Below are 19,354 nucleotides of genomic sequence, written 5' to 3'. Positions count from 1 at the left end.
TGACCTCTGACTCCTCCCCTCCTGTGACCTCATCACAGGTCCTGTGCGCACAGAGCAGCCATATATGTGGAGTGCGGCTCTGCAGGTGGAGGTAGGTGCTGGAGGCTCCATTATTCTCTATGTGGAGTGCGGCTCTGCGGGTGGAGGTCGGTGCTGGAGGCTCCATTATTCTCTATGTGGAGTGTGGCTCTGCGGGTGGAGGTCGGTGCTGGAGGCTCCATTATTCTCTATGTGGAGTGCGGCTCTGCGGGTGGAGGTAGGTGCTGGAGGCTCCATTATTCTCTATGAGGAGTGCGGCTCTGCGGGTGGAGGTCGGTGCTGGAGCCTCCATTATTCTCTATGAGGAGTGCGGCTCTGCGGGTGGAGGTAGGTGCTGGAGGCTCCATTATTCTCTGTGGAGTGCGGCTCTGCAGGTGGAGGTCGTTGCTCAATGCTTCATTATTCTCTATGTGGAGTGCGGCTCTGCGGGTGGAGGTCGGTGCTGGAGGCTCCATTATTCTCTATGTGGAGTGCGGCTCTGCAGGTGGAGGTAGGTGCTGGAGGCTCCATTATTCTCTATGTGGAGTGCGGCTCTGCGGGTGGAGGTCGGTGCTGGAGGCTCCATTATTCTCTATGTGGAGTGCGGCTCTGCGGGTGGAGGTCGGTGCTGGAGGCTCCATTATTCTCTATGTGGAGTGTGGCTCTGCGGGTGGAGGTCGGTGCTGGAGGCTCCATTATTCTCTATGTGGAGTGCGGCTCTGCGGGTGGAGGTCGGTGCTGGAGGCTCCATTATTCTCTATGTGGAGTGCGGCTCTGCGGGTGGAGGTAGGTGCTGGAGGCTCCATTATTCTCTATGAGGAGTGCGGCTCTGCGGGTGGAGGTCGGTGCTGGAGCCTCCATTATTCTCTATGAGGAGTGCGGCTCTGCGGGTGGAGGTAGGTGCTGGAGGCTCCATTATTCTCTATGAGGAGTGCGGCTCTGCGGGTGGAGGTCGGTGCTGGAGGCTCCATTATTCTCTGTGGAGTGCGGCTCTGCAGGTGGAGGTCGTTGCTCAATGCTTCATTATTCTCTATGTGGAGTGCGGCTCTGCGGGTGGAGGTCGGTGCTGGAGGCCCCATTATTCTCTATGTGGAGTGCTGCTCTGTGGGTGGAGGTCGGTGCTGGAGGCTCCATTATTCTCTATGTGGTGTGTGGCTCTGCGGGTGGAGGTCGGTGCTGAAGGCTTCATTATTCTCTATGTGGAGGTCGGTGCTGGAGGCTCCATTATTCTCTATGTGGAGTGCAGCTCTGCGGGTGGAGGTAGCTGCTGGAGGCTCCATTATTCTCTATGTGGAGTGCGGCTCTGCGGGTGGAGGTAGCTGCTGGAGGCTCCATTATTCTCTATGTGGAGTGCTGCTCTGCGGGTGGAGGTCGGTGCTGGAGGCCCCATTATTCTCTATGTGGAGTGCGGCTCTGCGGGTGGAGGTCGGTGCTGGAGGCTCCATTATTCTCTGTGGAGTGCGGCTCTGCAGGTGGAGGTCGTTGCTCAATGCTTCATTATTCTCTATGTGGAGTGCGGCTCTGCGGGTGGAGGTCGGTGCTGGAGGCTCCATTATTCTCTATGTGGAGTGCGGCTCTGCAGGTGGAGGTAGGTGCTGGAGGCTCCATTATTCTCTATGTGGAGTGCGGCTCTGCGGGTGGAGGTCGGTGCTGGAGGCTCCATTATTCTCTATGTGGAGTGCGGCTCTGCGGGTGGAGGTCGGTGCTGGAGGCTCCATTATTCTCTATGTGGAGTGTGGCTCTGCGGGTGGAGGTCGGTGCTGGAGGCTCCATTATTCTCTATGTGGAGTGCGGCTCTGCGGGTGGAGGTCGGTGCTGGAGGCTCCATTATTCTCTATGTGGAGTGCGGCTCTGCGGGTGGAGGTCGGTGCTGGAGCCTCCATTATTCTCTATGAGGAGTGCGGCTCTGCGGGTGGAGGTCGGTGCTGGAGCCTCCATTATTCTCTATGAGGAGTGCGGCTCTGCAGGTGGAGGTCGTTGCTCAATGCTTCATTATTCTCTATGTAGAGTGCGGCTCTGCGGGTGGAGGTCGGTGCTGGAGGCTCCATTATTCTCTATGTGGAGTGCTGCTCTGTGGGTGGAGGTCGGTGCTGGAGGCCCCATTATTCTCTATGTGGAGTGCGGGTGGTCGGTGCTGGAGGCTCCATTATTCTCTATGTGGAGTGCGGCTCTGTGGGTTGAGGTCAGTGTTGGAGGCTCCATTATTCTCTATGTGGAGTGTGCCTCTGCGGGTGGAGGTCGGTGCTGGAGGCCCAATTATTCTCTATGTGGAGTGCGGCTCTGCGGGTGCAGGTCGGTGCTGGAGGCTCCATTATTCTCTATGTGGAGTGCGGCTCTGCTGGTGGAGGGATGTGGAGTTTCCCCATTACTGGCGCATTATTACTAGAAATATATTGCACAGGGGATATCGCAGCCAATTCCCACAAGAAGAATCCTGGAAACACAGAATTAGAAATGATTCTTTCCAGGTCGTCCCTCATGACAGCACCACAAGGAGGTTGCTCTTCATATCCTTGATAGGGACAGGAACACAGAAGAGGTTAAATAGCCCCTCCCCACCTCCACCCTTCAGTGTTTTTCCTGTCTCTATCAGGGACAGAGGCAGGAGAGAGATCTCTGGAAGATCAGGGTTACCGGATTCGAAGTCAGGTCTCGGTTGAGCCGGAGCTCCTGAGTGCGGTCCCATCCTCCTGGAGGGGGCTCTGGTCGCGAGAGTCTGGAGACTCCCCAAGTCGCAGGACACCGACGGAGATCCCTCCGTTACTAGGTAGAGCTGGGTGCTCCCACGGGCTGCCTCATCCCCTCACAAAAGGGGCTCTGAGACAGCAGCTGCTGCTGCGGTGTCCGGCGCTCCCTCGGCTCCACGTGTGGCTGGTGCTGGCGTCGTTCCCCGGACTTCCAGTCTGGCGCTCTGGTCGGAGGTGACTTCCGGGGGGCATGGCCGGATTCCCGTGGTCCGGCTGGGGGAGGAAACAGAGACCGGAACAGCACCGGATTTTGCGCCAGGATCTTGGTCCCAAGCTGGTCGGCGTGCGTTCCGGATGACGCATGCGCAGTACAGCTGGGGACCTGTAATCACCGAGGCCAGCAGCTGAGCTCTGAAGGAGGACGAATCGGATGTCTTGAAGCTGGGTAAGACTGACTACTTAATGATGGACAACTGACAGCACACTTGACTCAGTAAGATGGAAGGTGCTAGTCGTCCAGACGTCCAATCCTTAGAGCCACCCACGGACCATGTGAGTAGTATGTGGTATGGGAGACATTACAGTACCCTAGATCTGTAGCTACAGGGGTCTCCTTTACATTTACAGGATAAGGACATTCCTGAAAGGTCAACTGTAAAGAAAAGGACCATCAGATGTCCGTTATGCACCACCAAGCTCCCAGATGGCTATAAAAAGAAGTTATGCGAAAAATGCATCGCTAAACTTCTAAAAGACTAACAGGCTTCGTTATTAGATAATATAAAAACCATGATTCGAGACGAAGTCCAAGCTACGGTGTCTACAATGGTGCCACCCCAGTCTCTGCGACCCAAAAGGCCCAGATGGGACATGGACCTAAGTTCTGAGTAAGGAGAGGTCTCGGCGTATTCCGATCTGGGCTCAGAGGAACAGGGTCCATCGGCGGTGTTTCCAGAAGAACGGAAGAGATACCTGTTTTCGTCTGAAAATACGGATGTGCTGCTGAAAGCAGTTAGGAGCACCATGAAGATAGAGGACTCGTCAGAGCCACTATCAGTTCAAGATGAAATGTTCGGGGGCCTAAGAACTCGCAGAAATAGAGTTTTTCCGGTCAATAACCACATAACAGCTATTATAATGGAAGAGTGGGAAGAGGTGGGAAAAAAATAGTAGTCCCGAGAGACTTCAAGTACCGTCTTCCCTTTGATCCAGAAGAAACTAAGGTCTGGGAATCGGTTCGAAAAATTGATATTCCTGTGGCCAAGGTCACAAGAAAAACGGCTATTCCCTTTGAGGACTCATCAGGATTAAAGGACCCGATGGATAAGAGGTCAGAAGATCTTCTCAAAAAAGCCTGGGAGTCGTCAGCCGCCATTATAAAAACTAATATAGCGGCTACCTCTGTAGCAAGGTCCATGAGTCTTTGGGTAGACGAGCTGGAGAGTCATATTACAGACAGAACTCCGAGGGAGGAGATCCTGAAATCTTTCAGTGTTGAAAATGGCGACTGATTTCATGGCGGACGCTTAAGCAGAATCAGTGCGTTTTGCTGCCAGAAACAATGCACTGTCAAACGCAGCAAGAAGGGCCTTATGGCTAAGATCATGGGCGGGAGATACCCAATCAAAAAACAAGCTGTGTTCGATTCCATTCTCAGGATCTCACGTCTTTGGTCCAGTTCTTGATGAGCTACTCGAGAAGGCGTCCGATAAGAAAAAAGGCTTCCCTGAAGAGAACCCAAAGAAGACACAATTCTTTTGCAAAACTCGCTCCCACCCAAGACAGGACTACAGAGGGACAGGGAAGTCCGGCAGATGGAGCTACCCTAAAGGGGGCAGAGGAAGAGGTTCCTTTCAAGACCAGTCATCAGGACCCAGCAAACAATGACGCCAACAATATAGGAGGAAGACTACAATACTTCCTAGAAGGATGGCAGAACATTACTCGGAATCAGTGGATTCTAGAGACAGTTGCACAGGGGTACAAGATAGAGTTTACTCATCTACCCCCAAGAGATTCTGTTTGACACAGACGGAGTCGTCAGCAGTACATCAAAGACTGCTAACAGACATACAGGAACTCTTAGAGTTACAGGTCATAATACCGGTACCCCATCATCAGCATTTTCAGGGGCATTACTCCAGTCTGTTCTCCATAAAAAAAAAAACAAGCGGAGAATACCGTACAATAATAAACTTAAAACCATTAAACAAATGGGTGGCGTACAAACGCTTCAAGATGGAACCTCTCATATCAATTATACCGTTAATAAAAAAGAATTCGGTAACGTGCACGCTAGATCTCAAACATGCATACTATCATGTTCCCATCCATCCCTCACATCAAAAATTCCTCAGATTTGCAATAAGAAACCGCAAGAGGATACTTCATTTCCAGTTTCAGTGTCTACCATTCGGTCTGTCCTCTGCCCCAAGGATATTCACAAAACTCATGACGGAGGTCATGGCCCATTTAAGAGAAAAATAAATTCTCATCGCACCCTACCTGGATGATCTGTTGCTGGTAGCAGATTCATCCCAACAGATGGAAGAATCCTTAAGAGTTACCATGTCACTCCTGAAGCATCTGGGGTGGGTAATAAATTCATAACAGTCGAGTCTCGAACCAGAAACACAGAAAATATTTCTGGGCGTACTACTAAATTCCGAACTGGAATACTCCTTCCTACCAGACCAAAAGCAACGGTCAATCAAAAAAGAACTTCAAACGATAAAAAAACGGAAATACATTTCCATCAGGAAAGCTATGAGGATTCTAGGACTGATGACCTCATGCATTCCCAGTGTACAGTGGAGCCAGTTTCGCTCCAGAACGCTTCAAAGGGAAATTTTTTCGGTATGGAACGGAAAGGAAAATTCGTTAGACAATAGGATGCGGTTATCCAGTGAGGTAAAACAGTCCCTTTCATGGTGGATCGACGTAAAAAACCTCAAAAGAGGAAAGCCATGGAATATATCTCCATGTGTAAACATAACAACCGATGCAAGCTCAAGGGGTTGGGGAGCCCACATAGAAGGACGATACCTTCAGGGGACATGGCCACCATCGGTACATGACAGTTCCTCCAATTACAGGGAACTCAGAGCAGTCTGGGAAGCACTAAAGAGGTGCCAACACGAGATGCAGGGACACCACATCTGAGTCTTCTCAGACAACTCGACCACGGTAGCCTTTTTCCTGCATCAGGGAGGACCGAGGCACCGTCCACTTCAAGCGCTAGCAGAAGCAATATTCTCCTGGGCGGAGGATACAGTGAAGTCCATCACAGCGGTACATCTAAAAGGTTCACAAAACCAAATAGCGGACTTTCTCAGCAGAGAGAAGTTGCAGCCGACAGAGTGGTCTCTAAACGGAGAAGTCTTTGCTCAGCAAATTCAACAATGGGGCACTCCGCAAGTAGATTTATTTGCCACAAAGGACAATACAAAAACGAAAGAATTCTTCTCATTAAATCCAGGAGACAATCCAACTGGCATAGATGCCTTGGCTCAACATTGGGACATGGAACTTGCATACACGTTCCCTCCACTAGCTCTAATTTCCAGAGTTTTGAGGAAAATTCAGGAGAGTCTAGCGGTAGTGATCCTGATAGTGCCATATTGGCCCAAAAGAAGCAGGTTTCCTCTGCTGAAGTGGATGGCGGTGGAAGACCCAGTGCTACTACCACTGAGGTGGGATCTTCTAACGCAGCGACCGCTGGTCCATCAAAATCTAAAAAAGCTACAACTCTCAGCATGCATCTTGAAAAGGAAATCTTGAGATCAAAGGACTGTCGGAGTCGGTCATCTCAACCATGAAAAAAAGCAGAAAGCTGGTAACCTCGGCTATATACCAAAAAATTTAGAAGAAATTTTGTGTTCAGACCAATACTCCAATATCCTTTCTCCAAGAACCAGATATTCCTCAAATCTTAAATTTTCTCCAAACAGGCTTTGATATGGGCTTGAGGCCTAGTACGCTAAAGGTACTAATCTCAGCGTTAAGTGCCTTTTATGATTATCCACTAGCGAATCATCCCTGGATAATGAGATACATCAAAGCTACGCAACGTATCTGTCACGGGGAGACTAGGTTGGCAAGAGCTAATAACCCGGGCCCCTGCAATTTCCCTCAGACTAGGGAAATCCTGACTGACCCTCTACCTAGAGTTTACACTGATGGTGTGCATGTCTAGGCCTCGACCCTCACCCTGTCTCCTGTTTCAACCCTAGGCTGAAACCACCGCCCACCACCCAGTGAAAAGATAATACACCAATACCCACAGTTAGCACAGACAAGGATAACGGAAAATATACACCACGCCGCAGTCACTCAGGAATACACTATAAATGCGCAGGGCAAAATAAATACAAATATAGGAAGGAGTAAATAAGACAACGGGAAATACACCACCAGATGCGATACTCCAACTCCTAGCTCACCACTCCAGACCGAGATAACCACGCACTAGACAGAAGCTATAATCGGCGACGCCCAATGTTCGGAAGAACTATTTAAAGGCAGTGGGCGTGGCCCAGCTTCCAATCCGAGCACCAGCTAAATTAACCCCGGACCAGCTAGATAAAATCCAGCCGACACCACTGAGCACATAGTGGACAAAAGCGGAATTACCGCTGTCTGTCGAATGCCCTGGTATGAACAGCGTCCGACATGATAGTATCAGACCGACAATAAGAAGTTCAGTACCCTCATGGAACCTCACATTGGTACTAAATGAATTACGAAAAGCTCCATACGAGCCACTTGATCAGGCAGACCTAAAGTATGTAACATTCAAGACTGTCTTCCTGGTCGCAATAACGTCAGCAAGGCGAATAGGTGAAATTCAAGCCCTGTCCATAACAGATCCATACTTGAAGATACAAGAAGATTGCATCGTTCTAATGTTGAATCCTTCGTTTCTTCCAAAAGTTGTGACGGACTTTCACAGAAGCCAGGAAATAATCTTGCCTACGTTCTGTCAGAACTTCAACAATGATAAAGAACGTTTTCTCCATTCCCTGGATGTTAAGAGAACAGTATTGCATTATCTAAAACTTACAGATGGCTGGAGAATTGATCCAAACCTCTTTATCCAGATGTCGGGGAAGAATAGAGGCAAAAAAGCCTCAAAAGCGACTCTAGCCAGATGGAGTAAATCTACCATTTGCGCTGCGTATACTTCAGCCGTTGAATCCCCTCCAGAACATCTAAAAGCCCACTCTCTGAGAGCAATATCTGCTTCTTGGGCAGAGAGCGCGGGTGCATCCATGGACCAAATTTGCCGGGCGGCAACTTGGTCTAGCTCAAATACCTTTTGTAGACATTACAAACTAGACGTTCTGTCAAATCAACAAACCGGCTTTGGGAGGAAGGTCCTCCAAGCGGTAATCCCGCCCTAAATAGGAGTTATTTGGTATTTCTCCTTGTGGTGCTGTCATGAGGGACGACCTGGAAACTAAGAGTTAGTCATACCGGTAACGGTATTTCCAGGAGTCCATCATGAAAGCACCCATTATTTACCCTCCCTTGAACTCCTGTCTGATGTGTGATATAAACATGTATAAAGAGGAAGTTCAATAAAATTGTGTTGTATCTATCCTGGTGTGGTACTTTGTAAAATCACTGAAGGATGGAGGTGGGGAGGGGCTATTTAACCTCTTCTGTGTTCCTGTCCCTATCAAGGATATGAAGAGCAACCTCCTTGTGGTGCTGTCATGATGGACTCCTGGAAATACCGCTACCGGTATGACTAACTCTTAGTTTCTCCGCAGTTTCTATAGGACTTAATACACTCCTGATTCCGGAAAGTAATAGAAATACGGCAGAAAACTGAGGAAGAAAGTTGAGAGAAGAAGCTTAATAGAAAGACATTGAAGTTACAGACGGCATTTAACCCTTTGGGAGAAAGTGATTCCAGCACTTTACGGAGTAAATCCCACCAGAACTGTAGCAGGTAAAGACCCCAATATCCACAGGTGTCCCTTCTAATTGGGGGGGGGGGGGGTAGGGAACTATCACCTCTAATAATCCTCAGACAGTTCTGACAAATGCAGAAAAGTGCCCCTTTATGGATGTGACAGAAAGTCTGTTTAGTCACTTTATCTTCATAGTATCAGCTCTAATCCAATGGTGAGACATCGATTTACCCTAAATATTCACAAATTGTGGGGTTGTTATAAATGTTATATTTATTATTATTTATTTATATAGCACCATTGATTCCATGGTGCTGTACATAAGAAGGGGTTACATACAAATTACAAATCACTTACAGTAAGCAAACTAACAATGACACTGATACAGAGGGGAGAGGACCCTGCCCTTGCGGGCTTACATTCTGCAGGATGGTGGGGAAGGAGACAGTAGGTTGGGGGGTTGCAGCAGCTCCGGTGTTGGTGATTTGCTAGTGGTGAAGAGGCAGCGGGGTCATTGCAGGCTGTAAGCTTTCTTGAAGAGATGGGTTTTCAGGTTCCATGTGAAGGATCCAAATGTGTTTGATAGTCAGACGTGTTGGGGCACAGAATTCCAGAGGATGGGGCATATATATGGAAAAAGTCTTGGAGGCCATTAGGTGAGGAGCAAATAAGTGTGGAGGAGAGAAGGAGGTCTTGGGAGGACCGGAGATTACGTGAGGGAAGATATCGGGAGATTAGGTCAGAGATATATGGAGGAGACAGGTTGTGGATGGCTTTGTAGGTCAGTATTAGTCATTTGAATTGGATACGCTGAGGGAATGGGAGCCAGTGAAGAGATTTGCAGAGGGGAGAAGTGGATGAGTAGTGAGGAGAGAAATTAATTTGTCGGGCAGCAGAGTTACGCTACGTTCACATTTGCGTTGTTGCGATGCAACCAACAACGCATGTACACAACGCAGCGTTTTGCGACGCATGTGTTGTCATAAGATCCTACAGATCGGGACTTTTGGCGCAGGGAAAACGCTACAAGTAGCGTCCCCTGCGCCCTGTTTTGTGTGTCTATATGACGCATGCGTCGTAAAACGCAGTACAACGCATACCGGCGCATGTCCATGCGCCCCCCATGTTAAAGATAGGGGCGCATGAAGCATACGTCGGTATGCGTCGACGACGCTGCGCCCAACAACGCAAATGTGAACGTAGCCTTAAGGATGGACTGGAGAGGTGCGAGAGTGGTAGCAGAGAGGCCACAGAAAAGGATGTTGCAGTAGTTGAGGCGAAAGACATGATGAGGGCATGCACAAGCATTTTAGTAGATTGAGAGTTGAGTTAAGGACGGATTTTGGAAATATATTTGAGCTCGAGGCAATAAGAAGTGGCGAGAGTTTGGATGTGCAGTTTGAAGGACAGGGCAGAGTCGAGGATTACTCGGAGGCAGAGGAATTTCGGTACAGGGAAAGCGTGATGTCATTTATTGTGATAGATGAGGTAAGGAAGATCTGTGAGATGGAGGAAAGATAATTAGTTCGGTTTTGTCCACATTGAGTTTGAAGAAGCGAGAGGAGAAAGACACTCTAGGATTCTGGACCGCATATAGGTGACGCCTTGGCCAGAGAGGTAGATCTGAATGTCATCAGCATAAAGGTGGTACTGGAATCCATGGAACTTTGAGTTGTCCCAGGCCAAGTGTATAGATTGAGAAGAGTAGGGGTCCTAGAACAGAGCCTTGGGGGACTCCAACAGAGAGGGTGGGATGAGGAGATAGTGTTGGGAGTGGGAGACGCTGAATGTGCTGTTGGAAAGGTATGAGGGGATCCAGGACGCAACGACGCTAGCGTTGAAAGCGCCGCACAACGGGGGCAGCGGATGCAGTTTTTCAACGCATCCGCTGCCCCATTGTAAGGTCCGGGGAGAAGGGGGCGGAGTTCTGGCCGCGCATGCGCGGTCGGAAATGGCGGACACGACGCACAAAAAAAACTTACATGTAGCGTTTTTTTTGTGCCGGCGGTCCGCCAAAACACGATGCATCCGTCGCACGACGGATGCGACATGTGGCAATCCGTCACTAATGCAAGTCAATGGAGAAAAAACGCATCCTGCAAGCACTTTTGCAGGATGCGTTTTTTCTCCAAAACGACGCATTGCGACGGAGGCCAAACGACGCTAGTGTGAAAGTAGCCTAAGCTGGCCTTCAGTGATGTTGGAGAGGGAGGTTATGGGGAAGGGCATTGGTCTGGTATACAAAGGGGTTGTGGTGGTTGAACAATAAAGACTTGCCTTGTTTGGTCGATCTTATTTTTGAAGTGTGTGGCAAAGTCCCCAGCAGAGATAAAGGAGGTTGGAGGGGGCAGCAGCGGTGGACGGAGGAGAGAGTTAAAAGTTTTGAATAACTGTTTCAATGACATTCAGTGTCTGGTCCATAGGGAGAGGGACACTATTTTAGGACAGCAGGGAAGCCTCTCATCCAGGATTCAATGCCTATGTGCTGCAGAACTACAACGGCAGGTTTTTTGTTGTTTAGAAAACATGTTATGCTAATAGTATTGTGTTCGATTCTGGCCCCCAAACACAGTATAATGTTCCCATAATACCGCCATCCCCATTTTTTTTTTTTTTTTGAGGGGGGGGGGGGGGGGTGTTTTTCATCTAATATATGGAAGCCTACAAGAAAATGCTAAAAAAAAACCCACATCATTTCCACAAGGAAAAAAACATTACTTGCAGATATTGGCATCAAATATCTCCTGTCTTGATGTTCTAAAAATAAAAGCTTTTATAAAAGCCTTAAACTTCTGTGTGTGAATCAGACATGAGCTCATAACGTGATATAAGATTACATTCTGGGGAAGAAGTGAAACATTCATAAAGAAGGCCAGCAGTGATGGAGTCCGTGACCGACTCTGGCCAAATATGTTTCTAGAGCTGTTTTAGAAGAATAAGATGTCGTCTTCATCATGAAGTAGTTATTTCTCATGTCACGTGTAATGAATATCTCCTGCAGTATTGCTAATGGCGATTCCAGCGTCGGTGAATGTGACGAGGATTAGCGTCATGGAAGATGAGTCTATGAGAAATGTGTTCAGCTGCCGACTCCAAGGGAGAAACTGCTTGTTGTCTGTGGCCTAAAATATATAGATTCTCTTAGAAGATGTCAGGGAAAAACGCAGTATGTTGTAAATTAATAAAAATACCATTGCTTCTTGGGTGCCCGCCAGTCTCTGTATTTCATGGTCAGTCCTAACGAACTTGTGATTCCTACAGCTAATCCGTTCCTGATGCAGTGAGAAACATAACTCGTGATTGGGAGCATGGAGGAGATGTCTAAGGTCTCATGCTCACCTGCGAGAAACTCAGATGAGTCTCGCATATTAATACCCGGTGCTGCTGCCGGCACTCAGATCGGAGTGTGCGGCCGCATAGGAATACATGCAGCCGCACGCTCCGCTCCTGAGTGCCAGCAGCAGCGCCCGGTATTGACGTGCGAGACTCATCTGAGTTTCTCACAGGTTAGTATGAGCCCTTAGTCAGCAACTCAACATGTGTTCTAGTCCATACAAGACTAGAGAATAGAACGTGTAGATGTTGTATCTCTTCATATGTTTCTTTTATTATCTCCAGTAATTGTATTATTAGAGGATTTTTAAGATGTTACATCGGCTCATCTTCTCATTCAAGGCTCTACAATATCGGATCCTCTCAGTGAAGATCTATATAAGAGAATTTTTTTTTTACTTACCCATCAAGAATGGATATGGACAGGGACAAGATGACGGAGAGGATATTATACCTCACCCTAGAGATCCTCTTCCGGCTTACTGGAGAGGTGAGAGATTCAGATGACGTCACATTACATCATTCTTAGGCTACTTTCACATTAGCGTCGTGCAAGCACTTTTGCAGGATGCGGTTTTCTACAAAACGACGCATAGCGACGTGCAGTGCACGACGCTAGTGTGAAAGTAGCCTTATCTATGGGAATAACAGCTGGACAGAACTGGAGAAGTGAGGACTCTGGAAACATCTATAGTGAGATTTATTAATGTCTCTCCATTACCAGGATTACACAGTAGTGAAGAAGACCTCTAGTGAGTGCTGTCAGGACCCTGTGTCTGAGGAATGGGGAAGACCCCTGAGCCCAATCACGGGGCCTCCACCTCACACCCAGAAACATGAAGACATCAATGACCAGAAGATCCTAGAACTCATCTACAAGATGATTGAGCTGCTGACTGGAGAGGTGACACTGCTGGGAATGCTGGGACATTATACAGTAACGCTATGAAGGGATCAGGGGGATGACGGTATCATTGTATGTGTCAGGTTCCTATAAGGTGTCAGGATGTTGCTGTCTATTTCTCCATGGAGGAGTGTGAGTATTTAGAAGGACACAAAGATCTGTACAAGGATGTCATGATGGAGGCTTCCCAGACACTCACATCTCTAGGTAATAGACAGGACTAAATACATACGGACTATAATTGTGTATGTTATGAATGATTTCAGTACCTGTATTTGTTTCCTCCAGATCTATCCAGTAAGAGGACAACACCAGAGAGATGTCCCCGTCCTCTTCTTCCACAGGATTGTAAACAAGAAGATCCCAATGTTCCTCAGGATCATCAGGTAGATGGAGAGAAGGTGTCATGAGTAGTGTTGAGCATTCCGATACCGCAAGTATCGGGTATCGGCCGATACTTGCGGGTATCGGAATTCCGATACCGAGATCCGATACTTTTGTGATATCGGGAATCGGTATCGGGATTAATATCAATGTGTAAAAGAAAGAATTAAAATAAAAAATAGGGATATACTCACCTCTCCGACGCAGCCTGGACTTTACCGCCGTAACCGGGAGCCGTTGTACCTAAGAATGCGCGCTTGAAGGGCCTTAGATGACGTCACGGCGCTCTGATTGGTCCGTAGCGGTCACTCGACCGCTACGCGACCAATCAGAAGCTGCGGACGTCTTCTAAGGTATTTCAAGCGCTTGAAAGACCTTAGGTGACGTCACGGCTTTGTGATTGGTCGCTAGCGGTCACGCGACCGCTACGGACCAATCAGAACGCCGTGACGTCATCTAAGGCCCTTCAAGCGCGCATTCTTAGGTACAACGGCTCCCGGTTACGGCGGTAAAGTCCAGGCTGCGTCGGAGAGGTGAGTATATCCCTATTTTTTATTTTAATTCTTTCTTTTACACATTGATATGGATCCCAGGGCCTGAAGGAGAGTTTCCTCTCCTTCAGACCCTGGGAACCATACAGGATACCGTCCGATACTTGGTGTCCCATTGACTTGTATCGGTATCGGATTAGATCCGATACTTTGCCGGTATCGGCCGATACTTACCGATACTTTCAAGTATCGGACGGTATCGCTCAACACTAGTCATGAGATCTCCCCTATGATGTGTAGAGGGCTGTGAAGGTCTTGTATTCAGTCTTGTTTTATCTACAAGTATTACATGTTTTATACTTGTGTAATGAGAATGGTGGAAATTTGCAGGATTAGAGCTGATCATAGATGTGACTTCTCCATCTGTCTGTGACTGTTACAATATTTGTTTCAGGGGGAAGATCTGACCAATATTAATACTACAGCAACATATGTGAGGGGTGATGAGCTGTGTAAACAGCAGATTCCTAGATATGACTACCCAGGTGAGTAGTAACCACTAAATGCAGAGAAATCACAGATTCCTCTCACTCACCGGCTGTGGCTGCTTTATCGGTGGCATAGTCCGGCTGTATTACAATCGTGTGATCACCATTTTCACTCTAGACCACAACATTCTCCTCCATTTGGATATGTTAAAATTACTTTGTGAAATTCTGAAATCCTTTTCAATAGAACTTGCAACCTGGAGGATTCACCTACCCCCTTGAATTAGAAGATGCTGACTCTTACCTGCCCAGATCTGTAAACTACAAATGCAAATGACAGTGTACGTAGAACGTGCTGACAAGTTAGAAAATCACTTGAAGGAAATTAACAACATTAAATGTGCAGTGAGGGCCAAGTGTGAATTCTGTACAATAACAGATATTTTCCTCCAGCATACTACGTGTTGGGAGGGCTAAATTACAGATGTGGGCACCCACAGTGTGGATGGGAGGGTGCCCACCATATCTCTACCTGCAGAGCTGTCACCGGCATATGTACTGAGAGGACCTGGGATGATGTTACAGTCAGGTGATCATCACATGCTCTGGCTTAAATAGCTTGACTTGAGAGTCAGTTTGGGTTGTGGTTTTTGGAGAGATCAAGTCTCCAAATGGCAGCACCAGGTGGAGCTGCATACACCTGGTGGTCTGAGCAGGCAGATATCTCAGACAAGTGGACTTTGTCTTATGTTATCTTTTTTTTTTTGGTTTACTGTTATGCCAGAAGGCTCTGTTTATTTTGCTAAACCCTGCTATGGTCTATGCTGTCCAGACAAAACCAGCAGGTGATCTACTACAAGAAACGTTCCTGTGTCTAACTTGGGAAGCAGCTGAGTGTGTCAACCCCTCTCAGTGGTTTGGTCACACAGCAAAGCTCCGAAGCAAGTTGGAAATTTCACTTTGTTGGTGGACTGGTTTATGGAAGGCATGTTGCTTTTCAAGAGCTTTTGAGCCACTAATAATGTGGAAACCTCTGTTTTCTACTGACTGGGGATGACTGGGGACTTGTCTAATGAATAGAAGTTTTTATTGGTATTATGTTTGTCTTCATAACGTTTCTTTGTGGCTTTTTATTCCATATTTGGGAGGCAGAATGAACAAACAATTTAACACCACACTCTACTGGTTCATCCTCTATACAGACAGTTTAAGTAAAAATGTTAAATGAAATTCAAAGATATTTTATTCAAAAATAATAATTGTTTTATATCTTAGCAGATGACTATACCAGGAGATCAGAGGGACAACTTATATCATCATTTTTTAAATCCGATAATCTTGAGATCCCACAGGATACAAGTGACGTGAATACCATTACTCCAGATATACCATCATCCCTTCTCAGCAAAGATCTGTTATCTGATCCTTTGAAACAGGTCCTGTCTTCTGATTCATTACCGACTACTAAGGAAAATCAAAGTCACAAAATAGTCATTAAAAATGTAAATACTCCTAAATCAAAGAAGCCATTTTCATATTCAGAATATAGAAACCAGTTTCCCATTGAAAAGTCTTTTCTTAAACATCCAAAAATTCACTCAGCAGAGAAAAGATTTTCTTGTTCCAAGTGTGTGAAATGTTTTAAACTCAAGTCACATCTTGTTAGACACCAAAGAACCCACACAGAGGAGAAGCCTTTTTCTTGTTCAGAATGTGGAAAATGTTTTGCAGAGCAATCAGATTTGGTTAGCCACCAGAGAACTCACATGGGGAAGAAGCCATTTTCATGTTCAGAATGTGGGAAATGTTTTACACAGAAATCAGATTTAGTTAAGCACCAGAGAACCCACACAGGGGAAAAGCCTTTTTTATGTCCAGAATGTGGGAAATGTTTTAATCAGAAATCGGCTTTGGTTACCCACCAGAGAACCCACACAGGGGAGAAACCTTTTTCCTGCCCAGAATGTGGGAAATGTTTTAACCAGAAATGCAATCTTGTTAATCACCAAAGAACCCACACAGGGAAGAAGCTGTTTTCATGTTCAGAATGTAGGAAATGTTTTAACCGGAAAGCACATCTTGATAGCCACCTGAGAACACACACAGGGGAGAAGCCTTTTTCCTGTTCAGAATGTGGGAAATGTTTTAATCAGAAATCAGATTTGGTTAGGCACCAGAGAACCCACTCAGGGGAGAAGCCTTTTTCCTGTTCAGAATGTTGGAAATGTTTTAATCAGAAATCTGCTTTGGTTAACCACCAGAGAACCCACACAGGGGAGAAGCCTTTTTCCTGTCCAGAATGTGGGAAATGTTTTAACCAGAAATTCAATGTTGTTATACACCAAAGAAGTCACATAGGGATGAAGCCTTTTTCGTCTTCATAATGTATTTCTTAAAGGGGATGTCCATCACTAGGACATCCTCATGTTATTCCTCATGTTTGGACTATTTCATATAAAAAAATACTCATACTCCCTTTCTGTGCCAGCGCTGTTCCAGTGGTCTTACCACTCATGTTGCCAGGGCTCATGTGAGGTTGTTGCATAAAATGAGCACTGCACCCAATCAGCGCTGGCTTCTCTGTTCCTATCTTTGGATGTATTGAACATCAACAGGAAGCCAAGGCTGCGGCTGCTCTCTGAATTGGGCTACTTTCACACATCAGGTTTTTGCCATGAGGCAGGATTCGTTGAATTTTTAAAAAAACGGATCCAGCGCAAAATGTGAAACTGATGCGACGGATTCGTTTTTTTGCTGGATTCGTTTTTTGGGGTTTTTTTTAATTTATTTAAACCAGGGATAGAGTTTGGATTTCCTTTTCCGAGAGAGAGATTCCAGAATGGAAAATGCATGACTGGATATGGTCGCCGGATTCGTTAATTTCACCTCACTTGTCATACGTTTTTCGCCAGATCAGTTGCTGTGCAGTTTTCTGCTGGACAGAAAAAAACGTTCCTCTGGACTAATTTGGACGGATGAAACGTTAGGCCATCCGGTGCAATTCGGCGCTAATACAACTGTATAAGAAAACAACGGATCCGTTTTTTGAAAAATTAGCCGGATTGTGCCTGATGTGTGAAAGTAGCCTTACTCTTATTGTTTGATATGTCCAAAAGTGGAGACAGTGAACCAAATTTAAGAAGGCAATTGCTTTCAATACGCGTTTGGTATTCTATTAGTCTAAATATATTTTACCTACATGTTTCAACCAAGAAGGAAAAACTACTTTTGGATATGACTAAATTTTAATTTTGAAAAAATAAAGCATTCATCATTTTAAACATGTCTTGAAATTATGGAGTAGAAGCTGGATAAATCTTTTCCTTTCCAGTGAGAAGGGTTTGTCCAAGAAGTGGACATCCCCTTTAAACATCAAAAATCCCACACAGAGAGGAACCATTATCATACCTAGAGTGTGAAAAATAAATTACTGGAAAATCTTATTTTGTTGATCATCAAAAATAACTCAGACGGGAGACACTACATATGTTTTTGTACAATTTGTCAATAACATAAGATAGTCGTGTAATTACTAGGGATGAGCGAATGTGCTCGGTGATGCGCAGATATCATTTGAGTATCTAGGTGCTTGGAAATACTCGGTGAGTATTAGCTGCTGTTCAGATCTGAAATTTGAATCCCCACTCCGCATGTTTGGTGTCTGCTACACAGCCAATAAACATGCAGGAGATTGCCTGCCAGTCACTGTAATGTCGTAGCCATTTTGGTAGTGGCATTACTGTTATTGGCTGGCCGTATTATATTATCAGGGGTTATAAAAGCACAGGCACCGCCATGCTCAGCACACTAACGCCATTGCACAGCTCAGGAACAGTTCTTATTGGAGGAAGAGAGTTGTTGTACAGGCCTGTGTGTGCACAGTATAACGAATCAGAGTCCTTTAGTGTTGATACTGGTGCTGAAGCTGAACCACCATATTAACAGTCTTTGTAAGGGTTAATCTTGTGCTTTGTTGCTTGTATCAGATACATTCTGTATTTAGCCTAGGGAGGGACAGTTGTATGAACAGGGGGAGTGGCTAAATACAGTCTCTAGGCAGGGCTTAGTGCTTTGCAGTCCGTTGTTAAATATTTGGGGGGTGAAAAAATAGACTATAGTGTTATCCATAGAGTATTACATGCTTTTTCGTGCATTCTGGTGGTATATAACACTCCAAATAAGCATTGAGAATTTTTTCTGGATTGAATTTGTCTTTCAAACACTTTTACATGCTTTGTGTTACATTATGGTGATATTAACCCCTGGAGCGTTTTTCGTTTTTTGCTCCCCTTCTTTCCAGAGCCATAACTTTTTTTTTTTTTATTTTATAAGTGCCCATGTGAGGGCTTGTTTTTTGTGGGATGAGTTGTACTTTTGAACGGCACCATTGGTTTTACCATGTTGTATACTAGAAAACGGAAAAAAAATTCCAAGTGCGGTGAAATTGCAAAAAAAATGTGCAATCTCACACTTGTTTTGCTTTTTTACTAGATTCACTAAGTGCTAAAACTGACCTGCCTTTATGATTATCCAGGTTATTATGAGTTCACAGACACCAAACATGTCTAGGTTCTTTTTTTTATCTAAGTGGTGAAAAATGTTTTTTGACTTTTTTAATGATTCCATTGTGGTGCAGATACGATCTTTTAATCGCCCATCATTGCATTTTAATGCAATACCGCGGCTACCAAAAAAAGTAATTCTGGTGTTTAGTGATCAGGTTAATCCAAATATGTTTCAAAATAAATAAGGACACCGTGCTAACTAGATAAATAAATAATAAAATGAAAGAAGAAGGTGAACATAGAACTAAAACAATGAAAAGGAGTTGGCAAACGATGGGCGTAACCTGATTGAAAATAATCGTGATCAATAGCAAAATTGTCAGCAATAGCACAATAAGGGTATCACACAGAGTAATTGAATGCTCATATGTAAACATACACAAATGTTTTATGTATTTATTATATCTCTCCCCCACCTCAGTTCTTGCTTACTGGGTTCTACCCCCCCTTGGTCTATAGGGGCCGCATCTTTTATGCATGTCTTCATATATATATTTTTTATCTAGTTCCCGTTTTTTAAACGTTTTTATGTGCTTTTAATTTAACTTAATAAAGATTTTTTTTTT

General features: G+C 45.7%; 3 protein-coding genes across 5 annotated transcripts in view; 2 read left to right on the top strand and 1 right to left on the bottom strand.

Annotated features, from left to right (window-relative positions):
- The window catches only part of LOC143766335 (uncharacterized), a 569,027-nt gene that overhangs the window by 267,738 nt on the left and 281,935 nt on the right, over window positions 1-19,354 (top strand).
- LOC143766378 (uncharacterized) overlaps window positions 1-19,354 on the bottom strand; it is a 400,099-nt gene that overhangs the window by 150,569 nt on the left and 230,176 nt on the right. The window lies entirely within an intron of this gene.
- On the top strand, window positions 35-17,665 carry LOC143766365 (uncharacterized). Of its 4 annotated transcripts, none has more exons than XM_077254006.1 (8): window positions 35-91; window positions 8,480-8,661; window positions 12,299-12,446; window positions 12,681-12,860; window positions 12,944-13,067; window positions 13,149-13,246; window positions 14,190-14,280; window positions 15,499-17,665. In XM_077254006.1, the coding sequence occupies exons 3-8, from the start codon at window positions 12,369-12,371 to the stop codon at window positions 16,605-16,607; spliced, it is 1,680 nt and encodes a 559-aa protein (XP_077110121.1). In that variant the 5' UTR covers window positions 35-91; window positions 8,480-8,661; window positions 12,299-12,368; the 3' UTR covers window positions 16,608-17,665. The 4 variants fall into 4 exon arrangements, with proteins under 4 accessions (XP_077110121.1, XP_077110123.1, XP_077110124.1 ...); XM_077254008.1 differs by having other exon boundaries at window positions 57-91; window positions 15,502-17,643; XM_077254009.1 differs by having other exon boundaries at window positions 88-256; window positions 15,502-17,643.

This window comes from Ranitomeya variabilis, chromosome 4 (genome assembly GCF_051348905.1).
Source record: "Ranitomeya variabilis isolate aRanVar5 chromosome 4, aRanVar5.hap1, whole genome shotgun sequence".
Lineage (NCBI taxonomy): Eukaryota > Metazoa > Chordata > Amphibia > Anura > Dendrobatidae > Ranitomeya > Ranitomeya variabilis.
The sequence above is the reverse complement of the archived record's forward strand: the minus strand, read 5'-3'. Positions and strand labels throughout refer to the sequence as shown.